The sequence below is a fragment of the Piliocolobus tephrosceles genome, chromosome 7, assembly GCF_002776525.5.
Source record: "Piliocolobus tephrosceles isolate RC106 chromosome 7, ASM277652v3, whole genome shotgun sequence".
Classification (NCBI taxonomy): Eukaryota; Metazoa; Chordata; class Mammalia; order Primates; family Cercopithecidae; genus Piliocolobus; species Piliocolobus tephrosceles.
The window spans coordinates 120,134,311-120,159,524 of NC_045440.1; the positions used below are offsets into that span (position 1 = coordinate 120,134,311).

A 25,214-nucleotide genomic window follows, 5' to 3' on the forward strand; every position below is an offset into this window, starting at 1 on the left:
TAGTTGAAGAAGAGGCCAGGCAGGATGCACAATTCTTACTTGGCTTTACTACAGTTTTGTAGCTTCTGGGAGGTAAGTCCCACAGCCTGAATTTCTCACATCAATCACCGTCAAAGAACAGCTATTGCTGTAGAAGATTTTTATTCTCAAAGAAACTGTAATGCTGTAAAACCTCCCTTTAGCATATTCTGCAAAGTCAGTATCTAGACTTTCATTTAATTCTGGCTTCTTTCACTGACTGATCGTGAACTTGGCAGTTTTCTTATTTGGTTAAGCCTAGATCATTTTTTCTAACACTGAACAAAGATGGTAGTTATTGCCAAAATGTAAATTCAAAAAGCAGAAAGCTGCATTAGTCTTAAATTTAACACATTTTAAGGCTCAAGTGGGATAGGGTTCCATTTCATAACTGGCTGAGTCAAATAATAAATGGGATTTAAATCACTGCTGTTAAGTTTTGATGTGAAAGAAATTTAAGTTACTTCAATAGGGGGAAAAAAAGATTTTTTGTTTCTGACACATATGGGATTAGTTACAATGCTCCAATACACTTAATCAATATCAACCTCTATAATAGTTCAGTCTGAAAGGGCATATTTCATTATTATTCTCTTGGATCTAATGCTCACTGACGGTCTACATTTTTAAAGTTAAATCAACTAATAATTGTTGGGAAAAAGAGAAGATAGAGAATTTAGCCTCAAGAAATTCAAAAGAATGGTAATAATCTTATAAAAATTAGTCACATATAAGTATAATGATGCAATCAAATGTACAAATATATAATCATAATTAAGAATTAACTGATAAGATGTTTAATGTGTAAGTTTCTGCTTTACCAATTCAATATATATAACCAACCTGCAAATTTTCCCACATGTACCTGGTTGGTAATTTTTCTAAAATAAAATGAGTGATTAAAAAGCTTAGCTGAAACAAAATTCATTTCCTTTCTCATAAAACAAAAAAACTGTTCAGAATTGTTATGAACTATCTACCTTCTAACACATTCTAAGTTTATTACATTCAAGTTTACTATATTCAGGAGCACTGGCCACTGCTTAAATAGAAGGCAGGACTTTAGGTGATTTGGGGGCATTCTCATTATAATTTGTTCCTGCCTCCTGATGCAGAAGGAAACACGTGAAAAGCAACTATGATTGCCTCTGAGAAGAGGGTGGTTGGAAGACAGGGATGACAGTGAGAGTTTCTTTTCACTGTATACTTTTACTTTGTCTTTGATTTGTGTGCCATAGGCATGTATTACCAGCGTAATGGTTGTGTTTAAACAGGCTTAATAAATTAAAAGGGTTTCCATTTTCCTGTATAAAAAGCGTACCACAGTAAGTCCACAAGGTGGTTTTTCATCTTCTTTCTGGTCAAGAGGGCCTTTAGAATGAAACCAAAGCTGATGTATTTCTGTGTAAAATGTAAAATGGGAGTTTTCTTCTCTCCAAAAGGAAAATATTTCTATTTTGTTTTAAAGGCTACCAGTAAACCACACTTGAAAACACCACCTACAAGCCCTCGTTTGGAGGATGAAAAGAAAAGGTCACAGGCAAGGCCAGGTGGTGGTGGCTCACACCTGTAATATTAGCTCTTTGGGAGGCCAAGGCAAGAGGATTACCTTAAGGCCAGGAGCTCAAAACCAGCCTAACCAATATAGAGATGGCCCATCTCTACAAAAGAATAATAAAAAAATTAGCCAGGCACGTTGCCCACACCTGTAGTCCCAGCTACTAGAAGGCTGAGGAGGAGGATCACTCAAGCCCAGGAGTGTAAAGCTGCTGTGAGCCATGACCGCACCACTACACTCCAGTCTGGGCAACACAGCGAGATCCTGCCTCAAAAAATAATAATAGGCCAGGCACAGTGGCTCATGCCTATAATCTCAGCACTTTGGGAGGCTGAGGCAGGAGAAACATTTGAGGCCAGGAGTTCAAGACTAGCCTGGCCAACATGGCGAAATCCTATCTCTACTAAAAATAGAAAACAAAAACAAAAATTAGCTAGGTGTGGTAACATGCACCTATGGTCCCAGCTACGAGGGAGGCTGAGGTGAGAGGATTGCTTGAGTCCAGGAGGTGGAGACTGCAGTGAGCCAAGATCACACCACTGCACTCCAGCCTGGGCGACAGAGCAATACCATTTCAAAAATACATACATACATATGTACACACAAACACACACACACATATAAATAATAAGTTGGGAATTAAAGTTTGATTTTGTGTGTAATAGTGATTTTTCCAAAGGGTTGAGTTTTAAGACTACAGCTGTCCATTGAGAAGATAACTTAGCAGCACTGTACAAATACAAAATAAAGGCTGTTAAGACCAGTTATACAGGCTTTGGTGATAGTTGAGAAAGGCAAAAAAAAAAAAAAAAGAGAAAGGCAGCAAGAACTGAACAGTACAGACAATGTAGTTACAAACTCAAAGAACTAAGTAAGTGATCTTAGGAAAACCTCAAGAAACAGTCAAAGACGATACCAGAAGCCTGCATGACTTGGGTAGATAGTGTTATCACTAATGGACAGGAAATAAAATTAGATGGTGATGGGAAGAGGTGGAAATATAGAAAGTATTTTTTAAAAAATTCATAGTAAGCCTCAAGATACAACAAACATCTGTGGCACTTAAGTACTAGTTTAGGTACTATTAAGAAAATCTTAAAATTTTATGCCAAAATGCAGCTGATGTTTAAAGGGTCAAAGACTCAAAGGATTAAAAATACATATTTTTTTACTAAGTTAATACTGAGTTATCACTATTTTTCCCAAACCCAATTTTTTTTCTTCTATGCCTTAGCATGGTACCAACATTATCAAGAATATGGCATACTAGCAGCATATTTAAGTATCCACTCCAGCCCTTTCAGTTTTGATGAAACAAGCATAGTTTGTCATCAAAGAGCCAAGTAAATTATACTACACTTTGCTATTAAACCTAATCTTTACTGGATATAACCATTTTAAAGAATGATCTACCTACCAGTAGTAGTTTACAAAAAAGGAAGCTATATTCTCTTTAAGATATTATCTAAAACCTTGCCAAATAAAATAACATCCAAGTACCAATATTTTGCCAAAAATAATACAAACTAATTTTGAAAAGAAAGCAAATGCAACCAAGTTTTCTGTAAGTGCACAAATTAGGAGCTTTTATCTAAGAAATGACCTATGGTAGACTTGAAGCAAAAATAAGAAAATCTAAACACAAAAATAAGAACTTGCAAAGATTCTTTTCAAAGCTTCATGTTTTGTAGAGGCTTTTTTCTCCAAGGTGTGGGCTAGGATTGAGCTGCAAGTCCAGAGCATTGCTGCCAAGACTTAAAATACCTGGAGTTCCTCAGCCAAACCAATGAAGTCCGAGATATTGAACAAAAGATCCGAATTTATCATATACAGAAACTAGGTGAAGCAAAAAGTGACAAGAAGGCAAAAGATAAAAAATGCTTATTGTATACCCACACCTTTTAATGTTAAATAGATATTTGAGGTGTTAACCATATAAATCCAGGCCAGATTTGCTGTAACAACTAAAGTTAAAATTTTTTAATCATATTCCATTTACTTGGGAAACCATCCAGTTTGGAATTCAACAGTAACTATTACCAACTATTAAAATCAATATCTACTACTAAAAATCATATCAACAATGTAAGAAATTACCCATTCAGGTTCTGTTTATTACAGTAGGAAGGTCATTCACTATCTTCATATCAAACATATCTAGGTTTCATGTCAAACCTAGAGATCTTAACTGATTTATCTCCCCCATGAGAAGTACTGTGTATGCTGCCTTAAATTATACCCAAGAAGACAGCTACAAGAAACAAATGACAGATTGTCATCACTAGCATACATGTCACAAACAAAGCAAGCACTGTCAAAAAGCAAATGGCAATGAATTTCAAGAAGGTGTCTGACCCTAAGGGAAAGGACCAATGGCCCAGGATGTTTGCAGGTTTATCCAAATCTTGGGAGGAACATAAAAATGGAAAAGTCTGGCCCAGTGTGGTGGCTCATCGCTATAATCTCAGTAGTTTGGGAGGCCGCGGTGGGTGGATCGCTTGAGACCAGAAGTTCTAGACCAATCTGGCCAACATGGCAATACCCCATCTCTACTAAAAACACAAAAATTAGCTGGGTGTGGTGGCACGCAGCTACTTGGGAGGCTGAAGCATGAGAACTGCTTGAACCTGGGAGGTGGAAATCGCAGTGAGCCAAGATTGGGCTACTGCACTCCAGCCCAGTTGACAGAGCGAGACTCTGTCTCAAAGGAAAAAAAAAGGAAAAGTCAGATGGACTAAGAATTACCACCTACCTAATGTAGGTAAATTACCTTACTTAGGAACACCTACCAGTACTCTTCCCAATGCTCCTTAAGATACTGATTTTCTTTACTATTGATCCCCAGTATCTTAATATGTCAACTCAGCAGTTTAAGGTTGCATTTTTCCAAACTTGAGAATATTTACTAAATTGACTTCTTAAAGCTACAAATCTGCTACAATATGACTGACTATTAAACATAAAGATTCTAATATCTGTTTTCTCATGCATTTTAAAGTTAGAAGTCTGTAACACACCTGAGTTTTGAAAAATGTATTTCCCAACACTCAAACAAGAAGCACTAGATTAACTATTCTCTACACACCTTAACTTCTATTTCCTCCATCTGAATATTAATGAAATCATATAAACTATTTGTACCCACGTCTCCTCATTGATAAAATAGGGATGTATCAATGAGTTGTTGTATTGCTTCAATGCCCTAATAAACACACAATACTTAAAACAGTACCTGTCACACAACACATAACAACTACTAGGATCTTAAAGTGTATGAAGCTGCTATAAAATGTAAAAGAAAATGAGTCAAGGATGGCTGGATGTGATCTGAATTCAAGCTCTAGAATCTATTCGCTCTATGTCTTTGAAAAGCCATTCAGTTTCCTGGAGTGGGAGAATCACATGTATAATCCAGATAATACTAGTCTGCCCAGTTCCTGGAGCTACCAAGATATAATAACGTATGCTAAATGATTTTTCTATTATAAAAAGTCACTATTTGTAAGCAATAACATCTTACTTGCCTAAGCAAAAAATATAACTAAGCAATCAAAATGTCAGACTGCATAATGAATTTAATCCTCACTCACAAACACTCAGGTTAGAGATAATCCTGCATAACTGGTTTTTCACTCACAGCAAATAAAAACCTGAAAAGCAAGGGGATAAGAAACAGATAAATTTAACAACCAAAAAAGGCACCAAGTAGAAATATAAACTACTCAAGGCACCTAAAATTCAACGACAGGGGACATTTATTATAGATGTAACAGACTACCTAAAGGGATTTCTTGACAGATCTACTGTCTCTGTCTCGTCTGGTTCAATAACATGTTCTTTTTTTTTTTTTTTTTTTTTTTTTTTTTTTTTGAGACAGTGTCCATCTGTCGTCCAGGCTGGAGTGCAGTGGTGTGATCTCGGCTCACTGCAACCTCTGCCTCCCGGGTTCAAGCAATTCTCCTACCTCAGCCTCCCGAGTAGCTGGGATTACAGGCATCCGCCATCAAGCCCGGCTAATTTCTTTTGTATTTTCAGTAGAGACAGGGTTTCACCATGTTGGCCAGGTTGGTCTCAAACTCCTGACCTCAGGTGATCTGCCCACCTCAGCCTCCCAAAGTGCTGGGATTACAGGCGGGAGCCCGGCCCAATAACATGTTCTTAATGATAATACTATGCAATCAAAACATGGTTAGGTTGTGTTCAATATTCTCTGACTAAAGTAGGAGAAAATTATGTATTACAATTCAGAAAGACATATAATTAAAATAGCTACAATATGCAAGTTTTAGTGCTTGAAAGGATTTCAAATTATCTGACTGAAAAAATTGTCTCACATGTGAAACAACTTAAGTATGCACCACTCAAGTCAGAAAACTCAAAGAAGAGGCCAAGAGTCATATAATTGTTTTGCTGTCAAAACATTAAAAGGCCAAATTATATTCTACTTCAGAACAGGATCTCAGACAAAAGCTTCCATTTCAACGGAATTTAACAAGCTGTTGTCTAGTCTCTTTAACTTCTTAAGAGTATCACAAAAAATCTACAGTGACACATGTGATAGCCTGGCATTACAAATCCAAATTACTGGATTCAGGTCACAAAGCACTCCCACCAGCCCACTGCGGTGGTTCACGACTGTAATCCCAATGTTTTGGGAGGCCAAGGTAGGCGGGTCACCTGAGACCAGGAGTTCGAGACCAGGCTGACCAACATGGCAAAACCCCGTCTCTACTACAAATACAAAAAATTAGCCAGGCTTGGTGCCGCACACCTGTAATCCCAACTACTTGGGAGGCTGAGGCACGAAAATCGCTTAAACCTGGGAGGCGGAGGTTGCAGTCCCCAAGATCGCACCATTGCACTCCAGCCTGGGCAACAAGAGCAAAACTCTGTCTCAAAAAAAAAAAAAAAAAAAACCACAGTATTCCACCAAAATTTTTCCATTAGATTTGAATAACCATCAGGTAGGTAAGGTAGCAATAACATTTATCCCCAAAGTTGTTGTGAGGATCACAACATCTAAAATTTAACACAAAATTTAACCAAACAACACAAAGTTTAACCAAACATCCCTGTACAGGGTCTTATAACAGGTGCTCAATTAACGTTAGTGATTTTTCAAACAGATAAGAAATCGACAAAAAGATGGAGACATACGAACAAGCCCATAAAGCTAACTAGTTTATCCCCAACTGTGTGCTCTTTTCTCACCAATACTCTATTAATTTCTACAAAGCATTTACTAATCCAGTTTCTTAATGACTGATTTTCAAGAAAATTTCCATGCAACAGCAGTATATTCATTCATTCACAACATCTGAGTGCCTTCTATACACAACATACTACTCTAGATACTTGGAAATACTGCAGCGAACAAATCTGACATGGGTACCACTCTCAGCAAGCTGATATTCTAGTGTGAAGAAATAAGCAACAAGTAAAAAGAGTTTTAGACAGAAACAAGGACCAAACTGGATACCACAATTTGCAGATGCTCAAGTCCTTTATATAAAATGGTGTAGTATTAGTAATTGCATGTAACCTAGGCGTATCTTCCTATATATCATCCCTAGACTGCATATAACATTTAATACAATGTAAATGTTATGTAAATAATTACACTGTATTGGTTATTTGTATTTTTAATTGTTTTTTTCCTAGTATTTTCGATTCATGGTTGGTTGAATCCATGGATGTGAGATTGCTGGATTCAGAACCCACAGATATGGAGAGTTAACTGTATATGTAACTCATACTTTTCCATTTATCAATAACATACTCTACCTTACTTACAAAACCAGGGGAATAAGGCATCTAATAAGATAACTTACATAAAGTGTAAAACAAAATTTAAAAGGAAAGAAATTTCAATAGCAATGGGTTTCAAGCACTGACTTGTGGAGTAGACAAATGTTTTACACTTTAGCCTTCAAAAGGGTTATTATGTCAATGAGAAGGGGAAAATATATTAACAGTAAATCACTAACAGTATGGATCACATACCAAGGTGAATGACACAAGCTGTCATTAAAACGTTCAGAGAAAGGAAGACAGCAATGTTTCTTCTCAAACATTAATATGCTACAAATCACCTGACTGGTCAGGAGAGGGGCCTGAGATTCTGTGATACTGTATGTCTGCATTTCTAACAAACTCAAGTGTAGCCAGCATTGCTCATCTTACTGATCATGGATCATACTTTGAATAGCAAGAGTCTGATGAACATAAGAAAGGTAAAATTCAAATGTTCTAGGGAACAAAGTGGGTTCAACATGAAAAGTTTAACGGGAAGAATTAGCTTGATCTTGTCTAGGAACAATGAGACCACCTGACAGAATGAAGACCCATTCTTTCATTTCTTTATCTTTGGTTTTTTTTGTTTTTTTCTTTTAACTCATCTGTATTTGCTACAACTTTAAGCACAATGTGACTCAGGCACTACATTTCCATCCACAAGACTAGCTCTGAGTTACTTTTGAACTGCTTTATGATATGCTTACGTAGGCTTATAACTTTGCTCCTCCAAATGATACTTTTATTTGGAAAACAAGCCCTCTGGAGAGTTCCTTCCATCAAGTTCCTTCAGTTTAACCATTCTCCCAATTCACAAGGAAGTACCAAGCACTGACACTTGCAAGGTACACAGTAAGAGACACACTGACAAGTCTATTGGAATGGACAATTAAAAGATTACTGAGAGAGAACATTTCAATTTAATGGACTGACAAAAATGGGTAACTATCCACACTAAAGATAAAAGAGATGTGAAGCAATGGGATTCCTCATAAAGTGCTAGGACAAATGTGAAATGGTACAAATACTTAGGAAAATAATTTGACATTGTAGTACCTAGTATAACTGTCGAGGAGCATCCCTAAGTCCTACCAATCATGTTGTGAGACAGACATATCAAGACTCAAAACACAGGAGAATATAAACTATGATTTAATTTATATTTATTCATATAGACAGGTGAAAACAATCAAACTGTTTAATACTCCATATGGTAAAGCTACAAAAGAATCATTAAAACAAAGCTCACCAATAGTGATTCATACAGGGGGAGAAGGGATTGGAGGAAAGGATGAAAAAGAGGAAGTGGTTTCAAAGATACTTGTTATGTTCTATTTCTCAAGTTGAACAGCAGGTGTCTAAACAGTATGTTTAGACACTATCTTCCATGTATGACATTTTGATATACTTTACAGTTCTTTGCTGATGTTATCAATAATCTTTAAAAAGTAATAATAATTTGGGGAGTCTGTGGTGGCAGATTCTAACAGCAATAGAGTTTTAGAAAGTATGAAAGACTACAAATATAAAATAGTCCTTTAATCATTAACTTAAAGAAGAAAAAAAGTCAGGGCAAAAAAAAATGGAACACAGGGAGCTAAAACAGACAATGCTGAAAATTTTAATATGGGAAAGTCCTGATGATGTTTATGTCCTAAGGGAACATACAGTTGACCTTAAACAATATAGACTTGAACTGCACAGGTTCAGGGAGTGAACCTTGCATATAGGAAAGGCCAACTTTTCCTATATGTGAGTTCCACAGGGATCCACAGGGCCAACTGTAGGACTTCAGTATGTCCAGATTTTGTATACACAGGGGTCCTGGTTTCCCTGTGGATACTGAGAGACTGCTATATTACAGAGACAGAGAAATTAATGAAATAGGTCTAAAATAGGAAAGGAAGGGTTCAAGAATATAAGAAAAATTGGTCTTGGCCACTATCAACGTGCCAGGAAGGAACAAATGTGTTAAAACATCAGGCTAAACATAGGATGAGACTAATCTCTGGGTTCACCTACATCTACATATGGCTGAGAATGGTCATGAGAGTCGGGACTGTGCTCTACCTTGCTCACCTATATAGTATCTCATATAGGTTACTGTAATACATCCCAGCATGTAGCAGACCTAGACCTGGCATACGGTTGGCAATCAATAAATATTTGTTACATGAATGAAGAACAGAATACATCTACAGATTCAAGTTAAACTATATGGAGGATTTTTTAAAAAACAGAGTAAGTCGATTAAGTCACATTTTTTTTTCAATATGTGATGATGAAAGAGAGGAATTTCAAAGAGAAAGAACTTCATGAACCAAAAGCAAGGTCATGCTTACTGCTTGAATAAGGATGTGAATCTAGGTCTGTCTTTAGCATGACTTTATTTATTTATTTATTCATTCATTCATTCATTCATTCATTCATTCATTCATTTGTTTATTTTGAGATGGGAGTCTTCCTCTGTCGCCCAGGCTGCAGTGCAGTGGCACGATCTCGGCTCACTGCAAGCTCCACCTCCCGGGTTCATGCCCTCCTCCTGCCTCAGCCTCCCGAGTAGCTGGGACTACAGGCGCCCACCACACTCAGCTAATTTTTTGTATTTTTAATAGAGACGGGGTTTCACCATGTTAGCCAGGATGGTCTTGATCTCCTGACCTCGTGATATGCCTGCCTCAGCCTCCCAAAGTGCTGGGATTACAGGCATGAGCCACCATGCCCGGCCTTTAGTATGACTTATTAAAGAAAAAAACAAGTAGTCTGAGTGGCTGGAATTTACAGTTCCTACAAAGCTTGGAAAGAAAGGAAATAAACCTGAACATAAACGCAAGAAACAAGAACAACATTTTGGTGGGCTTTAAATTCAATGGAAAGTCACTGCAAACATCTAAGGAAAGAAGTTAAAATCTGAATGTTCACATTAAATGAACGTTTTAATAAAAGTATGAATGGTAGACTGAAGAGGGCAGGGGAAAACAATATTAAAATAACCTATATAAGATACTAGAACATAAACTAGGAGTAGTATAAATAATAAAATGGAATATATACTCATTCATTTACCCTACTCTGTCAATTAACAGGTTCAGCATTGGAGATAAAACAGGTGAAAAAGCATAGTCCCTGCCCTCAGTAGCATATATTCTGATGGAGAAAACAAAGAAGAAAACAAACAAGATAGTTACAGGCTGTGGAAAATCCTAGACAGAAATACAGGGTGCTGTGATGGAAAAATAAGGAGAAGAACAAGTCTATAATTCTATTTTGGACATGTTAAACACGAGATGCCTATGAGATATCCAAATAGTGACGTCAAACAGGCAATGGGTAATCAAGAGAAGCATTCAAGAGCCATTACTGGCAGAAATATAAATCTGGGACTTACCAGCATATAAATAATATTTAAAGCCATGAGCACAGATAAGAATACCTTTAAAAATACTACTATAATTACTGCAAATAAAGCAGCAGCTACACCTAAATGGTGACTTATTCTGTCCCAGACATTGTTCTACTTATTGACATATATTCAGCCCATTTAAAGTCTCAAAACAATTCAGATGAGGAAAATGAGGCACAAAGACTTACCCAACGTCATTCAGCGAATTTCAGAGCTGGGAATCAAACCCAAGCAGTCTGGCTCCAGAGTATGTACTTTTATTAACTTCATTACACTATCTATGTCAAGCAGAGACTAAAAGAAAAGCCAAAACCTAAACCATGAGGCATTCCAACATACACAGATAGGGAAGAAACATAAAAGGTGAGGAGTAAGTGGCCTAAAAGGAAGGATAGTGATTGATTAGGGTCATACACCAGTAAGAACCCTCAGGATTTAGGTATGAAAGCAAAAGAAAGAAATCATAAACTATTAAAATTGATAGGGATAGTGGCATTTTGTGGATGAGAAAATGTACCTTTGGAGTAAAACAATCATAGAAGTGTTGTTAGTTACTGGTGGTTGCAGACTGGAATGCATGTCTCCTGATTACCAGTTCAGTGCTCTTTCTACAATTCTAATCTACATTAGCAAAGTTAGCTTTCGGAATGATTTGAGAAACATTAATAAGGATGAGAGTGGCAAAGACACTGACAGTAATCTGAGTGTTTACGATGACACAGGTATTAAACACTTTAAATACCTCAGAATTTCATTCTCACAACCCTTATGAGTTACTACTTTATCATCATCCCCATTTTATAAAGGGGGCCTAGAAAAATTAATTTCTGAGGCCTAGAAAAATTAATAACTTCCCCAAGGTCATGCTTACTGCTGGAATAAAGATCTGAGTACAAGTCTGCCTTCAGGATTCTCTTGGCTGATATATAATACTGCTTTCCTAAGAGTAACACTGTTAATCAAGATGAAAGAATGAAAGAGAGAGAAAGAGAGGAAGAGAGAGAGGGAGGAAAGAAGGGAGAGAGGGGAGGGGAGGGCAGGGGAGGGTGTAAGAGTTTTTTTAAACCGTATCTGGGCAAAGGTGGGTATACTTATAAGACATCCATGTAGAGACAGTATTAAAGATGGATGATTCTTGGTCACTCCATGCACAATCATCCATTAATAAAATTTAGAGTAACCAGTACTCCTTGTATCTAATAATGCATAAGGCATAAAGAACATACCATTTCAATGTTTCCTACATGATTTATGGTAACTGGAAAACATTCACAATTAAAATATGAGCAACCAAGATAAAAGAACCTTGCAACTGCATTATAATCTAGCTGCCTAAAATTATATAAATGACAGAAAAGCAGATGTCCAAAGATAGGGAAAGTTGTTAGGAATTTATTTTGTTAATATCTACCCAATCGGTGGAGAAAAAAGCAGAGAGGTACCCACTACTGTGAATGAGAGATAATTCACTAAGTTCATCAAGAATCTGGATATAAATAACCCTCACGTAAAATAATCCTTTAGCTGCTCTTATTATGATTGATTTTGGAGTCACTAGTAAGCTTCTGATTTTTTATCCGATTTCCAAGGTGCTTTGGTAATCAAAAAGGGTCTTTTTGGTGGCAGATACGAGCATTTTCACCACTGAAAAGGTATGTCTTCCACAGTAAATAAGTAAATCAACATTTACATGTATATAAACCAATCTCCTGTGAGAAGGATTAATCGGTTCCTTAGCATTAATCAATTCTGAGAGCTGATTAAAAAAAGAGTAATTTGTGAAACCACAAAATTGAGAACCAGTTTCTTAACCTTCCTAAGCCCATTGCCTATTTGTGAAACTTGAAGTGATCCAGTCCATCTCCACCTGCAGGTCTCTTTTTAATTCAACAATCCCTCTTAAAGCTGCCAGGACATTGTTATGGAAGTGCTTTTATCACTGCCCTATGTTAGACAGTATTTGGCACTTAAAAGAACGTCCTAAAGTATTTGCTGAATAAATGACCTCCAGATAGATTTATGCCACCGACCTGTTGCCTTTTTCAACTCTGGAAACTAAGTGATTCAAAGAGTGCTGTTGTGACATAGCAAATTTATTAAGAAATATGTTTCTAAGAAATAAACATTTCCCAAGTGTATAAGTGGTACTTATTTTCTTTTTCTTTTTTTTTTTTTTTTTTTGGTTTTTGAGACGGAGTCTCACTCACCCAGGCTGGAGTGCAGTGGCGTGATCTCTGCTCACTACAAGCTCCGCCTCCTGGGTTCACGCCATTATCCTGCCTCAGCCTCCCAAGTAGCTGGGACAATAGGCGCCCGCCACCACGCCCGGCTAATTTTTTGTACTTTTAGTAGAGAAGGGGTTACACCGTGTTAGCCAGGATAGTCTCCATCTCCTGACCTCGCAATCTGCCCGCCTTGGCCTCCCAAAGTGCTGGGATTACAGGCGTGAGCCACGGAACCCGGCCAAGTGGCACTTATTTTAACAAGTGTAATCTAAGTCCACCCACAAGCTTTAGAGATTTGCAATCTCTAAAGACACGTCATTTATTCCTGAACACACATCTGCCTCCCATGAGCCAGGGAAAGCCAGAGTGGCAGTACACAGACCAAATAGTACTCCATTTTCTTTTCTGTTTTTTGTTTTTGTTTTTGTTTCTTGAGACAGAGTCTCGCTCTATTGCCCTGGCTGGAGTGCAGTGGTACAATCTCACCTCACTGCAACCTCCGCCTCCCAGGTTCAAGTGATTCTCTTGCCTCAGCCTCCTGAGTAGCTGGGATAACAGGCGCGCGCCAGCATGCCCGGCTAATTTTTGTATTTTTAGTAGAGACAGGGTTTCACCATGTTGGTCAGGCTGGTCTCGAACTCCTGACCTCCTGATCCACCCGCCTCGGCCTCCCAAAGTGCTGGGATTACAGCCCTGAGCCACCGCGCCCGTTCTGCATTTTCAAAGTATTACACAAGTGACATTTAGAACAAAACATCCCAAAGTTAATCTCTTGCCTGCATCTTTCAAACTCTGCTAACCACAGACATTAAACTCATAATAATAATCATAACATTAAATGATTACATTGTACCACAGGTCACCACATAAATTTTTTCATTTAATCCAAACAACTCTATGATATAGATACTTATCATTCCAACTTGACAGATGAGGAAAGCAAAGCTTGGAAAGGCTAACTTGCCTAAAGTCACAGAGCTGGTTAAGTGGAAGAGCCTAGAAGACTGAATGAGGTCATAACCACCAGGCTACACTTTGGTATCCAGTTTAACTAAGTCAGTTCAACTGATTCAATTATACGCTGGGTTTAAATTATCAATAGTTTCCACTTAAAAATACCCCCTTGCAATTACAATTTTCACATGAATTTAAAAGTACTTCCTTATTACAAGCATCTAAGATCTGCATTAATAGGAAATAACCTTTAAAAAAAATCAAAGAGAGGATGCTTTTTAAAAAAAGCAGCAGGAAGGATGCTTTTAAAACTAGAATGTCGTACAAATGCATTTTGCTTCGAAACAACAGAAATAAAATTTCTCATTCTAGATTTTCCCTTTCCCAGCTAAGTCCATTTCCTTATCGAGAATTTCCTTGGATGTCCTAGTTCACGAACCTTAACTATTAAACACATCTAAAGCCCTTCTCTTTGATATTCTTTTATGTTTTTCAGAATGAACCCTACAAAAGAGTCTATTTTAAATTATGCGGTTTCAGATAAAAGCGCCGAAGTACAGGCTCAAAAGAGTGGCTACAAGGTACACCTCCACTTGGGAAGTATAGATATCAGATCCTAGCAGGGAAGCAGTGGAGTTTCCTTACTCTCTCCTTCCCAGAGCCCTACTAGGTCCCTAAATCCTACTCGACACCTTTGTTAGCTGCTTGTCTCCAGGAGTCTTTCTCCAAATCCCCCCACCGGGCATCTCAAAACAAAGACCCCAGGAACCTGTCACTCACACCCCTATTCTCAGTCCCCTTCCTGAAGCCCCAACTGTCCCGTTAGAAGACAAGAGAAGGTTCTCGCCTCTCCTGAACAAAAAGTGAAGATGAAAGAGAAAAGTACTAGGGAAAAACTTTGGCCCAGCCACACCAAGCCCGGGGGGAAGAATGCTGAAAAGTACGGCCGGTGGGACGGGGTTGGGAACTGCGCTCCCCACGCGGGCCAGAGGAAACGGAACAGCACTCACGAGGCCATCTATCTGCACTTGCTTCACGGCTGAATCTCCGGAGCCGCCTTTGCCTTTGCCTTTCCCTGCTGCGCCGGTGGTGGAACTGGAAGAGGTGGCAGTAGAGCCGGTGCCTTCCTTGCGGGACGCCATCTTTGCAGACAAACAGGAAGAAAGAGAAACGTGAGTTACCGGAAGCGGAAGTACAAGTCTCGCGTGACGTCACTCGCAGGCCGGCGTTCGAGGGGCGGAGATGGAAGGAGAAGCCAATACTGGGCCCCGCCTCCCTCCTCTTTTCCAGTTTTACCTTATTTCCAGGCGTTATCCTTTGTGCATGCCTACTGTACATTTTCGACCTCTTTCCAATGAAATGATCTAAGATGAAAGTAAACTTTTTAAATGTTTAATCATTCACCATTAGGCAAACGGGCATAATAGCATTACAGTTTACATTATTTCTGTAGTGTTTCTTATGTAAAAATGCTTTCATTTCTGATCTCGCAATGAAGTGCTGTACTAACTCGCATTATGCATATTAGAAAACTGAGGAGTGTTTTGTCCGACATTATTCTGTTAATTAGCGGTGAGCCAGTATTGCGCAACTTGTTTTACGTAATTTTAGATAGCTACTTGTAACCACTTAGATTATACAGAAATTAAGACATGGAAACTTTTATCAGAATTACCAGAAATAGTAGCCTTCTGCTATTAGTTTCATGTAGAGATTTACATGAGTAAAGTATCAAAGAAGTTATTTTAGGTATTGTTGAAGGATGATGCAGAACATACTTTCTAAAAATCACGCTGATTTATGACACATTACTCTGAAATACACATCTCAAGTCCTTAAAAGAATATGTGACAACTGTAAGAAGCCATTTTAAATAAGTAATTTAAAACATTCTTTTCTACTTCCAAATGACTTTTTTCCTATCCCTTGTTTTTGAAATGTTTATTCATTCAATCAATATATATACAGAACTGATGAAATAGTTAAATCAATAAACGGTATATCCTGCCCTGAAATTTTTTGTTGTTTTGTCATTGGGATCTGGTGTTATATTTCAATCTGGGAGAAGAAATAATTACATGTTACAAATTCTTAACACTACAAAATGAAAAGTTAATATCCTCTCATTTCGAGTGTATCTGAAATATTTATTAAAATAGACTACATCCTAGATCACAGAGAAAGTCCACAAATTTAGAGGTGTTAAAGGTTGATCCACGTAGAACTACACTAGAATTTGGTAATAGAACATTCACAAAAAGAAAAAAAAGAAGAAAGAAAATCTCTCATGGAAGAGCAGACTGGAGGTTTTTGCCTACCACTAGGTAGCTGGAATGATGAGCATTAGAAAACAGCTAGGCTACTTATGAACAATAATACATTTATTTATTGCTTTATCCTACAACATACATAATACAGTTTTGTTTCAGAATTATGATACCAATATCTTCATAACAGTAAAACTATAAAGTTTAACATTTCTTTGCAATTTTTTTGTCCTTGAAGATATCCAACTAAGTTTTTGCAGCCATGTGTGCTAAACACACTACAATGGGTTATTTTCATCTGTCCTGAGACGGTTAATGTGGGTCCTCATTATGAAATAGACTAGATGTAAGAGGTACGAGAGAGAGAGAGACAGAGACAGAGAGACAGAGAATATGAAGAATTTGAATTAAGAAATCAATATGATCACCTTGACAAGAAAGGGCCCAGAAGCAATGACATTTCCTTCACTTGGATTCCTAATTTCATTCGTATCTCACTGGCTACCTCCTTTATTCTCAGTTCCCATTCCTGATTTTTCTACCCCTTTTCAAACTTGAAATATTGAAGAGCACCAACATTTAGAATTTGAACATCTTCTTTCCCCTATTTTTGCTCCTTTTATGGTGATCTCATCCATTCTCAGGGCTCTCAACATCGCATATATTCTGATTCCCAAATTTATCCCCAGACCTCTCCACTGAACACACTACCATGTTCATCTGCCTATTCAACATCCCCATCTAAATGTCCAATAGGCACCTCCCACTTAATCTTTCCAGAACTGAGCTGCAGATACCACCACCCTTATCCCCCAAAATGTTCTTCTCACAGTCTTCCCCATCTCGTTTGATGACAACTCTATTCTTCTAGTTGATAAGGCCAAAAACCTTCTCTGTCATCTTTTACTACTCTGTTTTTTTCATGCCCTACCCCTGATCTATCAGAAAATCCTATAGACTCCATCTTCAAAATGTTTTCAGAATCCAGATTTCTGTTTCTGGAAAGATGAAGTAGACATATTTTTTTTCTACTTCCTCCTAGTAAGTACAACTAAACGCCTGGACATTATGTATAAAAGAAACATAAGGAGATTGAAAAATGCAGAGAAGAAAGAAGACCGACTAGGGACCTCAGGACCCAAAGTACAACAAGGTGGTGATTTCCCAAGGTTTCTAATTGTCACATATATCCCAGGCTTGGAGCTGACATTCAGTGACCTGAAAACAACAACAGACAAAAACAAAAACAAATTTTTAAAACCTCTAAAAAAATCCTGTTCTCTGCACGCTGTCATTGGAGACCATGTGGGAGCTTGCAATTCCACACTTACCAGACAGCTATGAGGCACCCATGCTATGCCCCAAAGGAATGATGTTAGAGGAAGCCTAGTAGAGAACCAGTATTTCATCACAGCCAAGTGGTTATGAGGTCACCCATCGTATGTGTCAGTGGGGGCAACACAGAGAGCAGTAATGAGACTCTCCTAGCCCTTTCATCAAGGAGATATCAGTGAAGGTCTAGCAGGATCTGGAACTCCCATCCCTCTACCAGTAACAAAGAACCACCTCCCAAGGGAGTCAATGGAGGCCCAGTGTTACTGTACCCTCTCTAGGAAGTGACGAGAGGGCCTACTCCCCTGCCCTTGTATTGCCAGAACTGTGTCAGTGGAAGTCAGCTAAAACATAAGGTCTCAATAAGATCCAGAGTTCATTAAAAAAAAAATACCCAAATGTCCAAGTTTCAATTAAAAATCTTTCATCTCCTCAAGAACCAGGATGTACATGCACTAGAAGATTTCAAACTAGATGAAACAAGACAATCAATAGATGCTGCTGAAATGATAGAGAAGTTAGAATTAGCTGACAAAGATTTTAAAGCAGCCCTCATAAAATGTTTCAATAAACAATTACAAACACACTTGAAACAAATAAAGTCTCAACAAACAAATTCAGCTTATCTAAGATATACAAGATGTAAATAAGGACCACCAAAGGACATAAATAGACACTTTACAAAAGAAGACACACACGTAGCCAACAAACGTATGAAAAAATGCTCAATATCACTAATCATTAGGGAAATGCAAATCAAAACCACAATGAAATACCATCTCACACTGGTCAGGATGACTATAATTAAAAAGTCAAAAAATAAAATGTTGGTGAGGTTTCAGAGAAATGGGAACACTTGTACACTGCTGGTAGGAAGGTAAATTAGTTTAGCTGCTATGGAAAGCAGTCTGGAGATTTCTGAAAGAACTTACAATAGAACTATCATTTGACCCAGCAATCTTATTACGTATATATGGTCAAAGGAATATAAATCATTCTCCATAAAGACACATGCACATATCTGTTCATCACAGCATTATTCACAATAGCAAAGACTTGGAATCAACCTGGATGCCCATTAGTGGTGGATGGGATGAAGAAATGTGGTACATATATAGCATGCAATACTGTGCAGCTATACAAGAAATGAGATCATGACCTTGCAGCAACATGGATGGAGCTAGAGGATGTTTCCTAAGTGAATTAACATAGAAACAGAAAACCAAATACCACACGTTCTCATTTATAAGTGGGAGCTAAACATTGCATACACATGACAAAGAAAAGAACAATAACTGGGGCCTATTTGAGGGTGAAGGATGGGAGGAGAACAAAGATTGAAAAACTACCTATCAGGTATTATACAGATTACCTGGATGACAAAATTATCTGTACACCAAACCTCCACAACATGCAATTTTCCTATGTAACAAACCTGTGCATGTAACCCTTAAACCTAAAATAAAAGTTGGAAAGGAAAGGAAAAAAAAAAGAACCAAATGCAATGCAAATGGAAATTTAGAACCTAAAAAGTACAATAACCAAAACCAAAAGCTAAATGAATGGGCTTAACAGCAGAATCAAAAGGAAAAAAGAAAAAGGTCAACAAAATAGAGAGAGAATGATAGAAATGACCTAATCTGTACAGTAACTTAACAGAATGTAAAATGATGCACCATTGTGGAAAACAATATGGCACTTCCTCAAAAATTAAGCATAGTATTACCAAATGATCCAGCATTTCCCTTTCACGTATACATCCAAAAGAATTGAAAGCAGAAATTCAAACATATTTGTACATCAATGTTTATAACATCATTATTCACAATAGCCAAAAAATGGAAACAATTCACATGTTCATCTGCTGATAAATGGATAAACAAAATGTGGTATATACATATGATATGGTTTGGCTGTGTCCCCACCCAAATCTCATCTTGAATTGTAGTTCCCATAACCCCCATGTGTCATGGGAGGGACCCAGTAGGATGTAATTGAATCATGGGGGCAGTCACCCCATGCAGTTCTCATGATAGTGAGTTCTCATGAGAACTGACGGTTTTATAAGAGGCTTTCCCCTTTTGCTCACCACTTCTCTCTCCTGCCATCATGTGTTTGCTTCCTCTTCCACCATGATTGTAAGTTTCCTGAGGCCTCCCCAGTCATGTCGAACTTCTTTCCTTTATAAATTACCCAGTCTCAGGCAGTTCTTTACAGCAGCCTGAGAACAGACTAATACAACATACAACGGAATATTATACAGTCTTAAAAGGAATTAAATTCTAATGCATGCTACAACTTAGATGAACCTTGAATACATTATGCTAATTGAAATAAGTTGGACACAATAGAACAAATACTGTATTATTTCACTTATGAGATTTCCATAATAGTCAAATTCATCAAGAAAGAAAGTAGAATAGTGTTTACCAACACCTGGGATGAGGGAGAACTAGGAGTTATTATTTATTGGGTACCAAGTTTCAGTTTGGGATGATGGAAAAGGTCTGGAGATGGATAGTGACAATGTTGAACAACAATGTAAATGTACACTGAATGTACTTAATGGCACTGAATCGTACACTCAGGGGTTTAAATGTCAACATTTATGCTACATATACTTTTTTTGATTTTTCAAAATTTTACTCTAGTTTCATGACAGATTAAATGTTACATACATCTTACCATAATAAAAAAATAGACTGGTACAAAAAATGAACAGAGCCTTGGGAAACTGTGGAACTGTAAGAAAAAAAAATCAGGCCAGGTGCGGTGGCTCACACCTATAATCTCAGCACTTTGGGAGGCTGAGGCAGGTGGATTGCTTGAACTCAGGAGTTTGAGACCAGCCCGGGCAACATGTGAAAAACATTCCTACCAAAAATACAAAAAATTAGCTGGGTGGTGGCGGCATGTGCCTATGGTTCCAGCTACTAGGGAGGCTGAGGCAGGAGGATCGCTTGAGCCTGGGAGGCAGAGGTTGCAGTGAACCAAGATCATGCCACTGTACTCCAGCCTGGGTGACAAAGTGAGACCCTCTGGGAGGCGGAGGTTGCAGTGAGGCAAGATCATGCCACTGTACTCCAGGATGGGTGACAAAGTGAGACCCTAACTTAAAAAAAGAAAAAATATCAAACAATCCTATCATAGGAATCTCAAAAGGAGAAGAAAAAAAGAACAGGGATGAAAAAGCATTTGAACAAATAATGACTGAAAGCATTCCAAATAGGGCAAAAATCATAACCTACAAATTCAAGAAGCTTAGCAAACTCCAAAAGGGACACCCCCTAAAGAAATTTACACCAACACATATCAAAGTCAAACTTCTGGAAACAAAGAAAAAATCTTGACAGCAGAAGAAAGAAATAACACCTTATTTATACAGGAAAAACAATTAGAATTAAAGTGAGTTTCTCATTAGAAACCACAGAAGTCAGGAGGAAGTTACACATTTTTCAACTGCTGAAAGAAAAAAATGTCAATCGAGAAGCAAATATTCAGCAAAAATATCCTTTAAGAATAAAAGAGAAATCGAGACATTCTCAGATGAAAAAACATTGAGAGGATTTGTCACTAGCATACCTACCCTGGAAGACCTGCTAAAAGAATTTATAAAGAAAGGAAAGGACAAGAACAAAAAACAAACAAACCAAACATTGAACCATTCTTAAAGAAGAAAGAACACAGTATATTAAAATACAGATAATTATAGTAGCCTTTCCTTCTCATCTTGAGTTTTCTAAATTATTTTTTTTGGTTAAAACAAAAATCATGAGATTGTCCAGCATGGTTCTAAATGTCTGTAGAAGAAATAGTCAAGACAATTACATCTAAATGGACATGTTTAAGGGCCTATATGGCCCTTAAAGTAAGTTTCTTAGTTTCTTCTACATGTCTGCATTGAAATTCAGCCGCTTTCCCTCATTTGGCTAAGAGGTGAAGTTTCTACATGTCACTTATACTGGTAAAATGACAAAGCACTGAACCGTGATAAATTATTTAAATGTAATGTAAACCCTAGAGAAACCACTAAAAAGCTTTACAAAGAGATACACTCAAAATAACATAAATAAATCAATATATGATTTAAAATGTTCAAATAACCCAGAGGGATGAAGAAAAAGAAAAGAGAGAAATGAAAACAGAGAGAATGAATAAAAAGTAACTTAAATGGCAATCTTAAGCCCAAATATATTAATAGTTACATTAATTTTTTTTTTTTTTTTTTTTGAGATAGAGTCTCCCTCTGTCACCCAGGCTTGGAGTGCAATGGTGTGATCTTGGCTCACTGCAACCTCCACCTCCTGGGTTCAAGCGATTCTCTTGCCTCAGTCTCTCGAATAGCTGGGATTTCAGGCACCCCCCACCCGACCCAGCTAATTTTTGTATTTTTAGTAGAGACAGGGTTTTGCCATGTTGGCCAGGCTGCTTTCGAACTCCTGACCTCAGGTGATCTGCCCACCTCAGCTTCCCAAACTGCTGGGATTATAGGCATGAGCCACCACGCCCAGCCAATATAAATGTTTTAAATATACCAATTAAAGGAAAACAATTGAATGAATGAATAAATGGATAAAAACATGATCTATCCGTAGGCTGTCTATAAGAAATTCACTTCAAACATAGTAATATAAGTACAAAGAAAGTAAAACGATGCAAAAAATACACCATGTAACCACTAATCAAAAGAAAGCAGGAGTGGCTATATTAACATCAAATAAAGCAAAATTCAGAGAAAAGAAAATAATCAGAGACAGAAGGAGACAACAAACAATAATTAAACTGTCAATCACAAAGAACACTTGAGAATTCTCAATGTGTATGCCCCCACAGAAATCAGAACTTATGTGAGGAAAAATCTCATAGAGCTGAAAGAAAAAAATGGGCAAATCCATAATTATAGTTGGAGATGTCAACTCCCTCTGTCAACAATGGATAGAACAACTATGGAGAAAATCAATAAGGATATAAGGATCTCAACAATACCATCAACCAACAGGATCGAATCAGTATTTATGGAACCCTGAAAGTACAAAATACACACTTTTTTCGAGCATCCATGGAACATACAGGTCATATCCTGAACCATAAACAAACCTCAGCAAGCTTAAACCTCACCAAATTTAATGATTTCTGAATTGAAATTATTCATAGTATGTTCTCAAATCACAATATATTTAAACAGGGAATTAAAACATAGGATAACAAAATTTTCTGAGTATTTGGAAACTAAACAACATACTTCTAGTAATATTAATCCACAGATCAAAGAGTAAGTCTCCAGGAAAATTTTAAAACATACACACAAACTGAACTAGATGAGTATGAAAATATAAAATATTAAAATGTGTGGGCACAGATACATCAGTGCTGAGAAAGAAGTTTATAGCTACCTGCCCACATTAGAAAAAGGAAATGTGTCAAATCCATCATCTAAGCTCTCTAACATCCTAGACAAATAAGAACAAAATAAACCTGAAGTATGCATAAGAAAGTAAATAACAGATTATAGAAGAAACTAAATATATTTAATCACTTAAAGATGGTTGGTCACAACCATAAAGCTGTCTTTCTAGCCTCCCATAAGGAAGTTCAATATTGTGGATGTTAATTTCATTGTAGATATTTATTTATTATATAAAATAAATTTATCCTGTATTCACAACAAGATGTTCTTCATTCTCTTTGTCACAGAAACTAATGTTTTTAGCATACTTCTCCAATTGCTGGAAATATTTCTAATTTAGTTACAGGCGAAAAGAGAGAGGCTGATGAGGGCCTTCCAAACTAAGCTGTGGGTGCTGCCCATGTGTGATTACTGCATGAGGACAGGAAGCAGAGGACAGCCTGTCACACCTGAGTGAGCAAATAAAAAATAAACAGTCTAACTAGTTCAGCTTTTGTGGCCTAATAACTCTACCCACTAGAAAAACACAGCCCAGTAAAAGTCAGGCTGTGACCATTCCATGCCTCAGAACCACCCAGTATTGGAGCTGCTTTCCCTCACTTGGCTAAGACACTTAAATCCCTTTCAATGCAGTAAAATGAGAGTCAGGACACCAAAGATGAACCCCTAAATGTTGTTAAATGTCATTTTATTACGATAGAGAGCGTTCACTTACAACAGAGAGTATAAATTTGGGGGTTCATCTGGCTCGTTCTATATTCAGATGAGCCAAAAGATGTGTGTGTGTGTGTGTGTGTGTGTGTGTGTGTGTGTGTGTGTGTAAGCGTTTGCCGTATCTTACTCTGTTGCTCAGGCTGGAGTGCAACGACACGATCTCGGCTTACAGCAGCCTCAACCTCCCCAGGCTCAGGTGATCTTCCCACCTCAGCCTGTCAAATAGCTGGGACTCCAGGCACAGAGCACCATACTTGAATAATTTTTGTACTTTTTGTAGAGAACCAGCTCCTCAATGTTACTCAGGCTGGCCTCAAACTCCTGGGCTCAAGTGATCCTCCTGCCTTGGTTTCCCAAAGTGCTAGGATTATAGATGTGAGCCTATAATCATGCTCAGCCTGCCAATTTTAATTATTTTAAACAAAAGGGAAATATATGCTATCATGGATCTGGATGTCTAGAGAAGGGCATACTCCAAGTGAAGCAGCATAAAGACTCCAGTTTCATTACTTGATGACTTGATGACTTGATGGACTCTGTCTCCTGCTATGTTTGGGTTCTGACTGCAGACTGGCTACCACTATAATCTCAAGCTCTCAGTAACAATGGAAACAATACACTTTTTGTTTTGTTTATTTCAAGAAAACCTCTCCCCCAGCCATAGAAAAAAGGTCTTTCTCATTAGCCTTATTGAGATCAATTTAAGTCATTGGCCTCCTTTTGTGTACACATGTGAAACGAGACTATGGGAGGTTATACTTTGAAGAGCTAAGTAATTTGTTCAGTGTTATGAAAGCAACAATAGAGAGTATAAAGTTGGAGCCAATAAAAAGAAAATAATATTCATTTACACATAAGAATTAGCATGTGGGCATTTTCCATATGTTTGCTAAAATAGTAATAATTTTTTAAATGACGTTGGATTTTTCATCACAGTATTTTGATTCATCACTTACCAACTAATATTTAAACAAAGTAATCTTGCAGTAAAAAAAAAAAAAAGCAATTTGAGAGGATTCTAAGAGTTACTTTTATTTTGTATAATATCATGCAATTAATACTTCATATTGGTGTAATTCAATTACAAGTACTAGACCTTGAAATAATATTCTACTGAATTATTGAAAGCATGTTTAATTTCTTGCCATCAGAAGTTCAGTTTCTGCCCTGAGTCCTCCTGCTGCTTAAAAATATATACAAAACCATGAGTGAAAGAGTTGTCTTCAACATTTTGTTAACTATAAATAGTGTTTCTTAGAAAATCCTTTCAAAGCTGTAATCTGACATAATTTCTAATCTTTAAACTTCTTTAAGTAACAGTAATAATATTTGGTTACCTACAATAATTTTGTAAGGATTCATTAACCTTCTAAAGTGCTTTGATAGATTAAAATGAAAGACCCATTTAGTGTGAACTTCTCTATCAGTTTCAATAATAATGTAATTAAATTTCAAATGGCAGTTTGCTTTGCATTACACTAAAACATGCTTGCCATTGGTACTACTTCTTAACTTTTTGCTCTGCTCCAATAGTTTTTATTTT

General features: G+C 37.3%; 1 protein-coding gene across 1 annotated transcript in view; it reads right to left on the bottom strand.

The window, feature by feature from the left end:
* The window catches only part of EIF3H (eukaryotic translation initiation factor 3 subunit H), a 120,683-nt gene that overhangs the window by 90,047 nt on the left and 5,422 nt on the right, over positions 1–25,214 (bottom strand). The window contains exons 2-3 of the mRNA XM_023224858.1: positions 15,248–15,315; positions 14,962–15,093 (exon numbers count right to left, since the gene is read on the bottom strand). Of these exons, the coding sequence (XP_023080626.1) occupies positions 14,962–15,093; positions 15,248–15,289 (174 nt within the window). The 5' untranslated portion in view covers positions 15,290–15,315. The remainder of the gene's footprint in view (positions 1–14,961; positions 15,094–15,247; positions 15,316–25,214) is intronic.